This window comes from Brachyhypopomus gauderio, unplaced genomic scaffold, assembly GCF_052324685.1.
Source record: "Brachyhypopomus gauderio isolate BG-103 unplaced genomic scaffold, BGAUD_0.2 sc85, whole genome shotgun sequence".
NCBI lineage: Eukaryota > Metazoa > Chordata > Actinopteri > Gymnotiformes > Hypopomidae > Brachyhypopomus > Brachyhypopomus gauderio.
This window is the reverse complement of record NW_027506906.1, coordinates 991845-1009216: the sequence shown is the minus strand read 5'-3', so window position 1 is coordinate 1009216 and position 17372 is coordinate 991845. Positions and strand designations below refer to the sequence as shown.

The 17372-nt window shown below is 46.5% G+C and overlaps 1 protein-coding gene across 5 annotated transcripts in view; it reads right to left on the bottom strand.

Annotated features, from left to right (window-relative positions):
* The window catches only part of furinb (furin (paired basic amino acid cleaving enzyme) b), a 77419-nt gene that overhangs the window by 57875 nt on the left and 2172 nt on the right, over window positions 1-17372 (bottom strand). For 2 of the 5 annotated variants that reach the window (XM_076991743.1, XM_076991747.1), the window contains exon 2: window positions 12924-13206. In XM_076991743.1, coding sequence (XP_076847858.1) covers window positions 12924-13115 — 192 coding nt within the window. In that variant the 5' untranslated portion in view covers window positions 13116-13206. Of the gene's footprint in view, window positions 1-12923; window positions 13207-13401; window positions 13472-17372 lie in introns of all 5 variants that reach the window. The other 3 variants (XM_076991745.1, XM_076991746.1, XM_076991744.1) reach the window with 3 other exon arrangements.

Genomic DNA, 17372 nt, shown 5'->3' with positions numbered 1-17372 from the left:
TGGACAACAGCTTTGCCTCATTAATGAGTCAGTGTGTGTATCTGCTCATTCCAGCAACCCAAGTGTCTCAACCGAAACAGACAAAAGGCCTGCAATCACATCAAGCAGTGTACCTAATACAATCAGCCAAAAATAAAACAGGCACCATTTTCTCCATAGCAAACCCTTTGCCAAAGAGGCTTTGGAGAGTGCTGGGGCTCCGAGATGCAACTAATATGGGGGCTTTTGTGCACACATACGAGAGGAAGTAGAGAGGCGGCAATTGCATCATTCACCTCTCTTGTTACACACATACACGCTCGTGCAAAGTGACAGTACCAGAGGAACGACTCTCACAGACACAACTTCAACTGTAGCCCACAGGAGCTAAACTGCCACCCAGAATCATCTCTGCACAGGAACTTTGCCCCCGCCGAGGTAGCGGTGCAGCTAGCTTGACTCGTGAGTGGACGTCATGATGAACAGGTGCCGTCATGATGAACAGGTGCAGGTAGCGGTGCAGTGTGAGTGTGGAGGACAGAAATGGATGTGAAACTTTAATCTGGACATCAGTATGACCGCTGACCCAGTGGGGGGACTGACTGAGCTGGTCAGCCAGGCTTAACACTGCATTCAATAGGAAGCTCATGTAAAATGTTTGTCAACCAAACAAGGTAGAAATGAGAATATTCTTGTCCTAAAATGTTCCTCTCTGGTGAGATACATTTGTTTTGAGCACATCTTTGGTGTACTTTCATTTATTACTTGCATCTGAAATTTACCATATAGGGTTTTCTATATTCAGAACATGCTTATATGTATCAAGTATACAGGGGCAAATGCAAATATTTCTTATTCCCAATATCTACTCTGTCCAATCAAAATCTCAACTAAAACACAGTGTGGGTCCAGCATTACAACAGAGGACTATTATCTCTGTTTCACACACTGTTCTCTCTAGGACTCGTTCTCTGAGGAATAAGACGGACAAACTACCATTACTGACTAAATCCAAGAGTGACTCTCCCTATATTGCTGCTTATTTCTTTAGTGCAACCTGGTGGGACGTGCTGATTGGCCCCAGCGTATTGGAGCTGCTTATTCATCAGCTTATTGGCTGGGATGGAATGATGTCACATCTAAGCGTGAGGTGGAGACACACAGACTTGTGGGCACCTTGCTCCTTGTTTTCTACATTAGGTTTTATATAATACGAGCAAGTGCAGCATTGACATGGGCAGCATAACTACATTTTGCTCCACACGGACTCTGTTTATTAGCTGTCAGTATTTCCACTACCCAGAGTTCCCAGTTATCCTGGGGGGGGGGGGGGGGGGGGGGGGGTTAAGTTGCACCTCAAGCGGACAAAGAGGTAGCAGAGTGCCTACTGTCTAAACAGGGGCTCAATTTAGAGCCTACATATCCCAATTCTACCTTAGATTGTCATGGAAACTTTATCAGTTGTGGATTTAGAAACCAACTACCCAAAGCACAAACAGCTTGCTGCTCCTTCCCAAGAAAACACATCACCATTTTTTTATGTGGATTTTCGCGTCTTTTCACATTCTCCTCTTGGACAACGCGATCTTGGAATGACACAGATGGTTCCTAGTTACACTCCAAGTGTGAAAGCTGCCAAACCACTACACACCACAGTCAGATGTTGGACTGCCTTAGCTCTACACCCTGGGATGCTTCCACAACACTAAGCCCAGTTTGAACACCTACACTGACACAGTATGCTGCTACATCTCTTTGTGTGAGGACATCTGCCTGTTTCAGAAGAACAGTGGTGAGGTGAAGACAGGAACAAGTGAAACTGGAGAATAAACCTGTTAACAAAGCCTCTCGAGCTCTATGGTGCCCCCGTTACACTCTCACCAATTACACCCCCCCCTGCTGATAGCCCCCCCCCACCCCCGCCGAGAGCCTAAACCACACTTCCTTTCCAATCCTCAACTGTTATCCATCACTCGTCTTTTCCTTCACCTGTTTCCGCTCCCTCATCTCCTGCAGCGTCTCTCATGGGCCTCCGCCTGTCTGTCTCTCCACTCCAGGGTGACCCCAGTCACACACACACACACACACACACACACACACACACACACACACACCACACAACCCTCCTCATCACTGAGGAGCAGGCTTACAAAACTTAAAAGCACAAAACATTTGTAAGGCTGTAGAAGGAGAAAAGGGTCGGTCCACTGGATCCTGAAGACAGTCAGCATGGATCTTAATGACATGCTGGGCCACCTGGACAAGAACTGTGAGCATGCTGAAGTCAACTGGGTTTCCTTCATTTCCACCCAGATTGTCTGCAGCTACAATTCCTTCATCTCAATGTGCCACCTGCAACCTCCCGGGGGGGATTCGTTATTTCAGCACAGCTCAGAAACTACAGGAGTGCAGCATGTGTGTCAAACAACCTGCATTCAATGTACCCCCAGTACATCTCTGTCCTCACCTTGGGTAAACTTGCCAACTTTGCAGATGATAGCATAGCAGTGTGTCTCAAAGACAATGAGGTGCCCACCTACTGCAAGAACAGCAACCTTGAGCTGCACACTGTGAACACTGTTGTGATGTGAGTTTCACAGAGGCCACTAGACACACCTGACAACAGCACGGTCATCACACCTCCAGCATCTCACCACATTTTGTGTGTGCTCACATTACTTTGAGTCAGGTCAGATCTTGTTACACATGCAAAACAAATAATAAAAAACAAATATATAAGCATAGCTATATAAATATAAAATATTTTAATTAAATCATGGAAGAGATCAATTTAGCAAAGTACAAAACAATTATTAAAGAACAGGTTTATTGATCTACAGGTTTATTGATCTACAGGTTTATTGATCTACAAGTTTCCATCAGTCAAAACTTCTACTGTTCATGATTTGTCTCTCTCAAGTCACAAATGCCAGGGCGGTCTCAAATTAAAACCTCATCACATGCTGGGTTCACTTGTTCGGTGGGACCCTCACTGTGCCTGTGTGAGTCATCTCCGCTGCTTCAGCACCTGGTTCTCAGGCTCCTGGGAGATAAATGCATGGAGCTGTGAGGCGTCAACGCTGGAAACATGACATTTAAACCCACGTCTCTCCCACTCGAACCCGCAGCAGACGGTCCCGCCGCCCACAGCACGTGCAGGACTGACACCTCCGCACTATCACTCACGGGAACACGAGCACCGTGCAATTACGCTTCTGGGTAAATGCTTTCACTGAAGCTTGTTCACCCATGTTGGTTGATGGAGGTGGAGATGAATAAACCTAGCTCTGTCTCCTCTACATCTGAACACCATGACTCATACACAGCTGACCTTTTAGTCTCCACAAGTCAAAGAAAAAAGAGCACTATGAATATTTTTAGATTTTTTTAACCAATTCAGGTAAAATAATGCCTTATTAAATTCCTTATTCACTCCCGTATCACACCATTTTCTAGTAATCTGGGAACGTGTTTGTGAGTCCCACTTTCATTGTGTGTGAAGTCACTACCATGTGAACCTGTGACCATTCAGCCTTGCTGGGCACCACAATGCACTCGATACACATGGCCATGCAGATGCCTGATTGACTGCTATGTCGCTTAGCAACAGGGAAGAGAGTCATCCTGCTGTTCTTCCCAATCAGAACAGGTCAGTTTTAAGCCATCGATGGCACACGGCCCAGCGGAGACTGAATCTGAATCAGAGAGGTTGAGTTCACGTCTGTTCCACACGCAAGCCTGCTTCCGCTCTGCTATTAGCACTCTGGCATATATTTGCATTATTAAAACATAATAAGTGAACACGTGATAACCATAAAACATAGTACAGTAATGGTCTATACGGCACAAATAATATATGCATTGTTCCATAAGGGAACATGTATAAAAAATATATAGTACTGTTCTAAATAAATCTGGGCTTCTTTGCTGCTGTTAAGTGCTACCAGAACTGGGTTTGCAGTATGGCATCTGAGCACGTAAATCAGCTTGTTAAAATACAGGACACAGAACACAGCAGAACCAGGCGGTGTCTAACTAACTCCGCTCCATTGTGGATGACGTCAAGGAGCAGGCCGTTTTCATGCCGTCCGACCCATGGCAGCGTCTGCCCACATGCCAGCCCTCACTACTGCCCTCACTACAGCTCACTACAGCCCTCACTACAGCTCACTACAACCCTCACTACAGCCCTCACTACAACCCTCACTACAGCTCACTACTGCCCTCACTACAACCCTCACTACAGCTCACTACTGCCCTCACTACAGCTCTCACTACAACCCTCACTACAGCCCTCACTACTGCCCTCACTACAGCTCACTACTGCCCTCACTACTGCCCTCACTACAGCTCACTACAACCCTCACTACAGCTCACTACTGCCCTCACTACAGCCCTCACTACAACCCTCACTACTGCCCTCACTACAGCTCACTACAACCCTCATGCCAGCCCTCACTACGGCTCACTACAACCCTCACTAAAGCCCTCTCCTACAGCTCACTACGGCCCTCACTACAACCCTCACTACAGCTCACTACAACCCTCACTAAAGCCCTCACTACAGTTCACTACGGCCCTCACTACAGCTCACTACAACCCTCACTACATCTCTCACTATCCTACTCTGCCTCCCTTTCCTCAGTTTCCTTCTCTCCAATCAATCAATGACTCTCTCTTTTGCACATGGCTGCCGCTAAATCCATCCAGTCGTCCGTCTCAAGAAGATGAGCTCTGCACTTTCTATCTTTCCTCGGCATCCTTTCCTCAATCTCTCTCCCTCCGTCTACAAGTAATCTGATTTTTTGGGTTGTGTGATGTCATTTGTGGTGCTAATGTCTTTGCGGAGGTGTGCAGGTAGTTCAGAGTGCTGGTCGTGTCCTGCAGCCCAGCGCGGTGGAGACGCTGATCCATGCAGCCCAGCGCGGTGGAGACGCTGATCCAGATTAGTGTGTTCTGCTACTCCATTAGAAGAGCCGTATCTCCAGGCTTTTAAGGCACACGGTTGGAGAAGAAGACAGCGCCACTACCATATGGCGCAGGGAGCTCGTCTCTGAGCAGAAGGATCTTCAAGGACTCTGAAGTGTTTGAGCGTTTGAGATTAATTAAAAACAGAGACATCGACCATATTTCTCACAGACTGGGATGTTTTTTTGATCGACTGATTAATGTTGGTGGCAAATGAACAGAGGAATCGGTGGGGCACATCCGATAATTACAGCAGGTGAAGATACAGGAAAGGCACACACACCATTTATTCAAGAGAAAATGTGTAAAAGTAGAGGCTGTTTATCAAGCGTGTGTGTGTGTGTGTGTGTGAGAGAGAGAGTGTGTGAGACAGTTTGTGTTTGTGTGTGAGAGTGTGTGGGAGGGGATACTATGTTGAAATACATATACTGAAATACATATATGCATGTTTCTAATTTCAGAATACCTGAATTAATGTGAGTGGTCATAAAACCAATGTCAAGCATCATTCAGGAAGTAATGTTAAAAGAACTGATTCAACTGGACCACAATAAACCACGATAAGGGCTCTTGTAGAAGGCATCATATTGCCACCAGTGTTTCATCCACCTCTCCTTCACTCCTCCTCTCCACTCCTCCACTCCTCCACCCCTCCACCCCTCCACCCCACTCCTCCACCCCACTCCTCCACTCCTCCACCCCACTCCTCCACCCCACTCCTCCACCCCACTCCTCTACTCCTCCACCCCTCCACCCCACTCCTCCACCCCACTCCTCCACCCCTCCACCCCACTCCTCCACCCCACTCCTCCACCCCTCCACCCCACCCCTCCACCCCTCCACCCCACTCCTCCACCCCACTCCTCCACTCCTCCACCCCACTCCTCCACTCCTCCACCCCTCCACCCCACTCCTCCACCCCTCCTCTACTCCTCCACCCCTCCTCCACTCCTCCACCCCTCCTCTCCACTCCTCCACCCCTCCTCCACCCCACCTCTACTCCTCCACTCCTCCTCTCCACTCCTCCACCCCTCCTCCACTCCTCCACCCCACTCCTCCACCCCTCCACCCCACTCCTCCACCCCTCCACCCCACTCCTCCACCCCACTCCTCCACTCCTCCACCCCTCCTCTACTCCTCCACCCCTCCACCCCACTCCTCCACCCCTCCACCCCACTCCTCTACTCCTCCACCCCACTCCTCCACTCCTCCACCCCTCCTCTACTCCTCCACCCCTCCTCTACTCCTCCACCCCTCCACCCCACTCCTCTACTCCTCCACCCCACTCCTCCACTCCTCCACCCCACTCCTCCACCCCTCCACCCCTCCTCCCCACTCCTCCACCACTCCTCCACCCCTCCTCTACTCCTCCACCCCTCCACCCCTCCTCTCCACTCCTCCACCCCACCTCCACCCCTCCTCTACTCCTCCACCCCTCCTCCCCACTCCTCCACCCCTCCTCCACCCCTCCTCTACTCCTCCACCCCTCCTCCACTCCTCCACCCCTCCTCTACTCCTCCACCCCTCCTCCACTCCTCCACCCCTCCTCCACCCCTCCTCTACTCCTCCACCCCTCCTCCAATCCTCCACCCCTCCTCCAATCCTCCACCCCTCCTCTACTCCTCCACCCCTCCTCCCCACTCCTCCACCCCTCCTCCACCCCTCCTCTATTCCTCCTCCCCTCTCTCTTAGTAGTCTTGCCTTTGTGTCTGTCTGCATTTCCATGCAGAATAAACAGTATACAACTTCATTTCCATGTGCAAATATTAGCCTTCTTCTGTTCCTGTAGTGGAACACGGGGTCGCATAATAAGCATCACACATCCCTACATACATCAGCTGGAACCGAGACAAATTATTTATTGGATTCTGTCCATTAGCCTGAACAAATAAAGTAGCAAAAAGAAAAGAAAAAGGCAAAGATATAAAGGTAAGCAAACAAACAGTCAGAGAGGGAGATGCAGTGCTTGTTTGGGGTGAATCGTCCCAGACAGCTGTGCTGTGGAGTGAGCTGTTCTGTTGTGTCTGGTGGCCTCTGGATCATCTCCTCACCAACCCCACACAGCACTGCACATGGGCTCAGATCACAAATAATATTCCTGCAGTCAGGACTCCAGCTGCAGAAACACTGCCACTGATGTCGGCTAATGACAGGAAGAGGAACATGGAGGAACACAAGCCAGAGATAATGCCATCAACGCCTTCCATTAGATAACAGCAACAGAGATTAGCTGAAATTAATTTCCTCAATTTGCATTGCATTGATTTTTCATGTAAATGGTAAATGTCGGGGGAGAGTAACCCATGTATGCTATGAACTTTTCGAGAAGGTTCTTTTATGTTTGTACCTGCATATAGCTCATTATAGATGCACAGATAAAACTAAGTGAAATTGACAACTCCTTTCTTGAATGTGTACATAATTATGCAAATTCATGTACGTATACCCCCCAAACACATACACAAGCTCACATACCCAAATGTGAAATAAGAAGTGGGAATATGAGAGGTCATGTAAAAAAAAAAAAACAGCCACCAACAATAGTTTTATAAGTAGCAGTCATGGCCTGGTGGTAGGGAACTGGTCTTGTGACCGGAGGGTCGTGGGTTCGATTCCCAGGCCTGAGGCCATGACTGAGGTGCCCTTGAGCAAGGCACCTAACCCCAACTGCTCCCCGGGCGCCGGGCTAGGGCTGCCCACCGCTCTGGGCACGTGTGATCCACAGCCCCCTAGTAATCACTAGTATGTGTGTGTGTGTGTGTGTGTGTGTGTGTGTGTGTGTGTGTGTGTGTGTGTGTGTGTGTGTGTGTACACCACAGCCCCCTAGTAATCACTAGTGTGTGTGTGTTCTAATTGCACAGATGGGTAAATGCAGAGGACAAATTTCGATTGCGATGAAAAATCACAATTAACAAATATGGCATATTTTGTATTTCACATTTCATTTCAATAATAAAAGATTCTGCTATGTTGATTAACAACTCACACATCTAGACACATCCACACACCCATTGTACCAATACAAGCGTAGGTGTGTGGGGGTTAAAATGTCCATGAGGAATACAAATAGAATACTGACTTGAAATAGAAAGGCATGGAACATTGGTCTATACAGCCAAAAATAAAAAGATTAACAACCTTTCTGCTTAACAAGAGTAAGAGAAAAACAATAAACAGATAAGAACAAGCTCTCAGCTTCCTGAATTAATTAAATAAGTTAAAATAAGAGCTTGGTGCACAAGAAGGACCGCAGAGACTGGGAATATAACAAGTTGCAGATCAGTGAATATGTGTAAATCTGCAGAACTGTTATTGTCTGTAAATTAGAAGGAAGAGCCCAAACCCAACTTATAGATTTCTACAGAGTCTAAAGAAGAAGGGCGGGAAAATGAGAGTGGATGAATACCAACCGCTTTAGCCAGCGGTGAGAGTACAGTGAGAGTACAGTGAGAGTACAGTGGTGAGAGTACAGTGGTGAGAGTGCAGTGGTGAGAGTGCAGCGGTGAGAGTACAGTGAGAGTACAGTGGTGAGAGTACAGTGGTACAGTGGTGAGAGTACAGTGGTGAGAGTACAGTGGTGAGAGTACAGTGGTACAGTGGTGAGAGTACAGTGGTGAGAGTACAGTGGTGAGAGTACAGTGGTACAGTGGTGAGAGTACAGTGGTGAGAGTACAGTGGTGAGAGTACAGTGGTACAGTGGTGAGAGTACAGCGGTGAGAGTACAGTGGTGAGAGTACAGTGGTACAGTGGTGAGAGTACAGCGGTGAGAGTACAGTGGGAGTACAGCGGTGAGAGTACAGTGAGAGTACAGTGGTGAGAGTACAGTGAGAGTACAGTGGTGAGAGTACAGCGGTGAGAGTACAGTGGGAGTACAGCGGTGGGAGTACAGTGGTGGGAGTACAGTGGTGAGAGTACAGTGGTACAGTGGTGAGAGTACAGCGGTGAGAGTACAGTGGGAGTACAGCGGTGAGAGTACAGCGGTGAGAGTACAGCGGTGGGAGTACAGTGGTACAGTGGTGAGAGTACAGCGGTGAGAGTACAGTGGTACAGTGGTGAGAGTACAGCGGTGAGAGTACAGTGGGAGTACAGTGGTGAGAGTGCAGCGGTGAGAGTACAGTAGTGAGAGTACAGCGGTGAGAGTACAGTGGTACAGTGGTGAGAGTACAGCGGTGAGAGTACAGCGGTGAGAGTACAGCGGTGGGAGTACAGCGGTGAGAGTACAGCGGTGAGAGTACAGCGGTGAGAGTACAGTGGTACAGTGGTGAGAGTACAGCGGTGAGAGTACAGCGGTGGGAGTACAGTGGTACAGTGGTGAGAGTACAGCGGTGACAGTACAGTGGGAGTACAGCGGTGGGAGTACAGCGGTGGGAGTACAGCGGTGGGAGTACAGCGGTGGGAGTACAGTGGTACAGCGGTGGGAGTACCTTCCATCAGGCAGGGCAACACAGGATGCCAAAGGCTACAAGGAAAATTGACCTGAGGCCATTCATACCAAATGCAGTGGAAGTCATGAATTCTTAAAGTGTGGCAATGATTCAGTGTTTGGGTGGGTGTACCTTTATAACAGGTATGTTGTAAGTCTTGTGAATAGCTTTGAATATTTGAATGCCATGAGCAGCCAAAGACAAATTTGACAATAAAAGAAACCAATAATTGCAGTATGATGGTAAATGGTTGCAATAATTTTAGGAAAATCTAATGAATTAATGAAACTTCAATTTATATAGCACCTTTCAAGAACCCATGGTCACTTTACAATTAGCACAGACCATTCACACACTGGTGAGAAGCTGCAGCCAAATCACACAGTGTATCTCCACCAGAAACCCCAACACTCACACAGTGTATCTCCACCAGAAACCCCAACACTCACACAGTGTATCTCCACCAGAAACCCCAACACTCACACAGTGTATCTCCACAAGAAACCCCAACACTCACACAGTGTATCTCCACCAGAAACCCCAACACTCACACAGTGTATCTCCACCAGAAACCCCAACACTCACACAGTGTATCTCCACCAGAAACCCCAACACTCACACAGTGTATCTCCACAAGAAACCCCAACACTCACACAGTGTATCTCCACCAGAAACCCCAACACTCACACAGTGTATCTCCACCAGAAACCCCAACACTCACACAATGTATCTCCACCAGAAACCCCAACACTCACACAGTGCATCTCCACCAGAAACCCCAACACTCACACAGTGTATCTCCACCAGAAACCCCAACACTCACACAGTGTATCTCCACAAGAAACCCCAACACTCACACAGTGTATCTCCACAAGAAACCCCAACACTCACACAGTGTATCTCCACCGGAAACCTCAACACTCAACATTCTCTCCACCGGAAACCTCAACACTCACACAGTGTATCTCCACCGGAAACCCCAACACTCACACAGTGTATCTCCACCAGAAACCCCAACACTCACACAGTGTATCTCCACCAGAAACCCCAACACTCACACAGTGTATATCCACCAGAAACCCCAACACTCACACAGTGTATATCCACCGGAAACCTCAACACTCACACAGTGTATCTCCACCAGAAACCCCAACACTCACACAGTGTATCTCCACCAGAAACCCCAACACTCACACAGTGTATCTCCACAAGAAACCCCAACACTCACACAGTGTATCTCCACAAGAAACCCCAACACTCACACAGTGTATCTCCACCAGAAACCTCAACACTCATAACATTCTCTCCACCGGAAACCTTAACACACACAGTGTATCTCCACTCTCTGACTGAATCAGGTGCAGGAAGGGGAGAGAGGACAAAGCCCAGGACAGACCACCATGCACCACTGGGCATACAAACACACACATTCATGCACACACACTCAGATGTTTATTTGACAAGGAGAGATGCACAGTCACACACACACACACACACACACACACACACTGAAACTTTTGTACTTTTGTAGGGACCTACCCTCCATGTTTTTGGACTGTGGAAGGAAACCCATGCAGACACAGGAAGAACATGGAAACTACACTCAGATTTGGACTTGAACCGAACAGCTTTGTTAGCTTTGAGTAATATACTTTTGTGTCAGTGGCGATTGCTCTAAGACTGCAAGGGAAGCTCAGCTTCCCCTAAAATGTCAAAAATAAGTGATCAAACATATACTGTTGTGTGTACATGTCATTGACTAAATATGCGCTACGACGCGCTCAACTTTTGTTCAGAATCAGCTTCTTATCACTGGTAATGACGCGGCTTTCCTCTCACTCAGTCCCGCAGCTTCACGGTGCTTTAAACGGTGTGGACGCTGAGCGTCTACAGAGTTCAATAGCGAAGCAAAGAGTGCAGCGAAACGAGACGAGTCATTGGATAAATGCTGGGCTTTGTCCCGCCCATCGGACGCTCAGCGTCTCTGGGGGTCTATGGGGCAGTGGGCTGGCCTCGGCTGGCCCGGACGCTCAGCTTCTGCATGATGATTGGATGATCTGTCTGAGGCTGAATACCTTTTTGATTGACAGCGAAATGAGCGAATCAGCGATCTTTTGGTGTAAACCTCCGCGGGAGCATTTAATTTATAATTTTTAAATTTTCATTCTGTTCTGAGTTGAACCGGAGATTTTCCTAATCCTCTTAGCGGCATTTTCTGGTGGTTTCTGTTGTAGCTGCTTGTGTTTGGAGACTGACTTCTATCAATCAAGCTGAAATTGAGCTTCCCCTACTTGAAAGACCAGCATCCGCCACTGTTTTGTGTATACCTTGCTTGTTTGTCTAGTTGTTTTGGTGAACCTAGTGGAACTTAGCACTTATTAGTGGTTTCAGTTGTAGTTTTGGGTTGGCTAAGGTGTGAAATGTAGAGGTATAATTAGAAGTTAAAGGGACATGCCTTAACTTGATAAACTGACAGCTAGTCTTCTAGCTAGTTTTCTGATTTGGGATTATCCAGAAATCTACCTCATCCCATCCACAGCGGTTCACTCAATCTTCTCCCATTCATAATTCCTATCATAAACATCTTTCTCTTATCAGGTTGAATATCAATTGCCTTCAAGAGGAAGCGTCAGAGTGGTGCTGAAGAAATCCACACTAGACAGCTCGGACATCAACCGTTCCCGACTAGAATCTTTCCTTTTCTTCACTGTCATAGATTTTTAAGCATTCAGTCTATAACCAGTTGTCTTCATGACCCAGAACCAGCTCCAGGATCCTAATGAGACTCGCTTCAATATAGATTAATACTGCTCTATTTGCTGTTAGCTAAATGCGGTGCGATTAGCCAAACTATCTTTGGTCCTGACTGTTCTAGATTTATCTGCTGCTTTTGACACAGTGAATTAAAAGATCCTTTTACCAGTCCTTTCTGACCTAGGAATCATTGGCTTAGCATGAAAAGGTCTTTAGTCCTTCCTAGAGGTTTCTAAATAGTGATAGGCCCATCTCATTCTGACATAATTGACAATACAGATACAGATTCTGATACAAAAACTACTTTAATCATTATTATTGTTGGTATTGTGTTTAAGGTTATATCATGAGGCTGAAATAGATTATAGCACTTATTAGAAGTTCTGTGGCTTTCAATTGTCACAGCTTTCAGCTTATCAGACAACATGGAGGGGATTTACATCCACTCCACGTAGACTCTCTACTGGTGTCCCACAAGGATCAGTTCTGGGCCCTTTTCTCTTTTATCTCTACACTCTTTCCCCCTTGGTGATATAATCTTCTCTCCTGGACTCTCCTACCATTGCTATGCTGGTGATGTTCAACTAATCCTATCCTTTCCACCTTCTGACACAGACTTCTAGCAGCATCTTGGCTTGTTCGACTGACATCTCATCATGCATTGCAGCCCACCACCTGACACTCAATCTTAGCAAGACACACATCTCCAGAGCAACTGGTTCTCGCAGAGATCTCGCCATCTCTCTTTGAAAACTCATTGTATTTCATTTGACTGGAAAGTGCAAAGGTCCCACTCACATTTCCATGGTTGATGAAGTTGTGTTTGTGGGCGAGGCGCTGGGCTTCTTCCTCCCCTCCAGGAATTTGAACAGCCCAGGAGCTGGTGTAAACCCCGCGGGTGTTACACCCCAACCCCAACCCCGGTGACACCACCGCATTCAGGAGGAGCAGGCTGGTCCTGAGCTGCAGAAGGACCCAGTGGGCCTCCATCAACAGCAGCGTGTGCAGCTCCCAACACTCCGGTCTACTGCGGCAAGGACCTGCCCAGCCTTGTGGACCGCATCAGCCAGGCAGAGCCCTGCTGAGAGAAAACAGAAAACAGAACAGTGTCTAATTACACAGAGAGCAAGGGAGAGAGGCATTTCTTTTATACAGCACAGACAGACAAATATAGCTGGTTCTATGAGAACATATTCCCCATGGGGACCACAACCAACCAAACAATTTTTCACTCAGTCGTATTCTATTTATAACTTCACACCTGAGCCAAACTGACCCGTGAGAAAAGTTGAGCAGCAAGAATGAGGGTTGAGGAAGATTAAACGTGACCCGTTCTCAGCCTGAGCCTGGAATAAGGCATTCAAGAAGGCCAGAGTTAAAGAGTCAGACTTAACAACTTCTAAGAAACATAAAAATTTTAAGCCTCCTCACAGAGCCTCAATTCGCAGTGTGTATAGACATGAACATGAACACCAATGTTCAGAGACGGTGGAAAGTCCTGAAAGTCCTTCAGATCTGGCCTGTACTATTGTTTTGTGAAGGTTACAGCCCGAGCTTGGCCAGTCTGAACAGCACGCAGCCAGTTCCAGACGGCTCCTTAGAAATCGCAGAGCTAATGGAGAATGGAAGGCATGATAAGCAGGAACTTTGGAAACACAGCAGAGCTGTGAACATTAACATTTCATTGCACAAACGATAAATAATTAAAAGTCAATGAACTATGTACCTGCTCTCTGTTGTTGGGATTTCAGTAACACACAAAAAAACTGTAGCATCCATTTTATATGAAAATAATATGCTGTGTCATAGCAAGCTAGACCTGCTCTTTGAAAAGAACTGCAAAATGTACATACACTAGCAGTGAGATAAAGAAGACTATAATGTAATTACAGGATACCTGGAACCTCTTCACAACACAGAGTCAACAGCAACTTTGTGGTCCTCTGTAATTTACGGCTGGTCTAGGCTGTTTCACTGCACACAACTCCATCAAAGATGTTCTAGTGAAACTTGGGCTTCCATAGGTTCTTTTCAGGAGAACTCCATGCGTGATCATGCCATACATGTACTGCTGTGAGGACTGCAGTGTGTTTTGAGCAGGTGTTTGGGGACCTGAATGCTGAGGCTGAATATGGAACAAGCTCAGTGTATCGGTGGATCCCCCTGGAGCCATCTACCCCGCCACAGTGACTCTCTACAACAGGACAAAAGCCAGACAACACAGCCTGCATAACAAGGTACCCATGTACTTGCCTCTCGCAACACTGCTCAAAACTAACCTCAAATTAGGAGCAACTGGCCTGGACTCTCACTATCTCTCTCTCTCTACCTGTGCTAATATATATATATATATATATATATATATATATATATAGATAGATAGATAGATAGATAGATAGATAGATAGATAGATAGAGAGAGAGTGTGTGTGTGTGTATCCAGGCCAGTCGCTCCTAACTTGCTAACTTGAGGATGTATGGTATGTATGTATGTATGTATGTATGTATGTATGTATATACATACATACATACATACATACACACACACACACACACACACACACACACACACACACACACACACACACACACAGACACACACTGTAGTCATTACAGAAAGGTTCTGTATGTGGAATTGAAATTAGATGACTAGCCACTGACTTTAGGCCGGTATAGTATTTCTGAGACATATGCAGTGTACAGTTGGAGTCTGCCTGTGAATACCACGGCACACAGTAAGGTAGCACACTAGAACAGTGAGAAAACAAACACAGCATCACATCTAAATCTGTATTGCTGAGCTCATTAAGGCTTGGCACAGTACAATGAGCTGTAAGGAAAATCACACTACCTGCCTGTCAGTGTAACTCTGGAAGAGCTTCCAAACACAGCAAGGACGAGGGGTGAGAGGGAGGGGGGGGGGGGGGGCAATGAGAAAGGAAGAGAAAAAGAGGGAACGGGGGAGGGAAAGCGATCTCGACGCTCGTCTCTGAAACACTGAGTGCAGAACGACCCACTACAGATGGAAAAACAAATCATCCAATGAGAGAGCAAACCAGGAGCATTACAGAAGCAGAGGAACCTGGTTAAAGAGAGCTGAACACAGAGGAACCTGGTTCTAGAGAGCTGAACACAGAGGAACCTGGTTCCAGAGAGCTGAACACAGAGGAACATGGTTCCAGAGAGCTGAACACAGAGGAACCTGGTTCCAGAGAGCTGAACACAGAGGAACATGGTTCCAGAGAGCTGAAAACAGAGGAACATGGTTCCAGAGAGCTGAAAGCTAAATCTAGAGTAACGGACCCAGTCGAGTAAGTATTTCAAGTTAAACATTGTCTAGCAAAAGGAATCCATAAAGTGAGTTGAACAATGAAATCTTAGATTCAACCCACAATTTTAAATGGAACCATTTCATATCCAGTCATTAACCCACATGTCCTAGCCATGTGTGAATGTAAGTAATGAATAATGAATTACTAATGGCTAGTTTGCCCTTTTACTTAGTATGAAACCAAGATACACCTGACACCCAGACAGATAAACAAACCATGTCCATGTCTGCATGGCCTGATGGGTTATGGAGCATCTGTGCTAGAATTGGACTGACCTGTTGGCCTAGTTAACTACCAGCTCCTGATGGGGAATATTAACACTTTAAAACGCAAATACATTACCAATGATCTCATGTAAACACGGCTTCCATATTCTCCCCATTACAGGCTAAATTTATCATAAACCCATTTGTATTCCAATCGTCTAGGTACAGAGATGTTTATACAGAGCTGTGACGAATGTTACAGATGCACAACTGTGTGTATCGTTTTCACATCGGTTACAGGCAACAATCATGACACAAGCTGAGACACCATGATGCATTAAGACATGAGCACTGACAGGAGTGACCAGGTAACACTGTGGCAGTAGGTGACAAGCACATGCAAACCCACAGGCACATGTACACTCCATTAAAATCCTCCCTGATAAACGTTTTATTTCTGACAGCCAACAGCATTAATCCTTTAAGTGATGCTACACCGCCTCGTGAAATGTCTTGCGCAATATTTTCCATCATCTTATGCAATATTTTGAAAACGGAGAACTTCATCTTGAGAATGGTGTAGTTTTGTATAGATGATAAAGAACAAAGCACAACTAGACACAGTTCTCACATAAAACTGCCCTGTGATTTTTAAACCAACCATCGCCGTCATTGTTTTTGCCTTCTGTATTGGCAGACAGTGAAGATATGAGACTATACAACATACTGGTACAGTGACAGTGCTAATCCTTACTGAGCAACTCACATCCATGACGCGTCATTCACCCATGTAAGGTACTACATGAAGACACTGTAAAAGCCTCCTTGTCTACGTTAGAGCTCTATTGCTTTTATGGAGTAACTCTTTGATGCAGTCTACTGTTCAAACTGGAAAAAACACAGCAGCTCAAACAAAAAAAGAAAAAGCAAAAAAACCCTGAACAGCTCAGTTCTAAAAACGGCACCAGCTGCTTTTCCGTCAGATGCAGGAAGGCTGCACTGGCTCTCGGACCAGTGTGTTTAAATCTCTCTCTGTCTCTGGTGTGGCTTTCGTGGGAAAGCTACAGACTATGCAACAAGCCAAAGGTGGCGGAGTATCCTGGGAAATCAGTCTGCAAGTCTCCTCGGCATGGACCTGGCGAGCTAACAAGGAGCTTTTGGAACACTGCTAATATGTTGTGAGCCATCACATGCACCGATGGCCGTAAACATCACGGAGCAGGAGTGATCCAGGCCACGTGATATCAGACGGTGTCATAACTGAACATTATAGAAGAAAGCTGTTAAATGAGACAGGATTTCTATTAAACTCCTACTGAGTGTTTAACGGCTCTAGGCTGGAAGTCACTCATATAAATTCACATTCATCTCAAGCAACCATCATATTTGGAGATGAACAGAAGCTGAACTGAATCCATATATTCAGTCTAATTTGTATTGACAAATTGCCCTACATTACATTCCATCTGACTGTAGTTTCAATGGCTTCAGGGCCACAGGTCTGCTACAGTCACAGATGAGACATACTGTCTCAATGGGTAATTATAAAGTATACAGGACAAAGAGGGGGGAAAGGTGGCAAGTTTTGACAGTGAGACTGGTGTAGCATATCTTCTGGGAAAGAACGAAACCGTAATTATCACCACTTAATAACTTCAGACACAGCTACACACAGCCTTAATGACACACACTTACTCCATCAGTGCACGA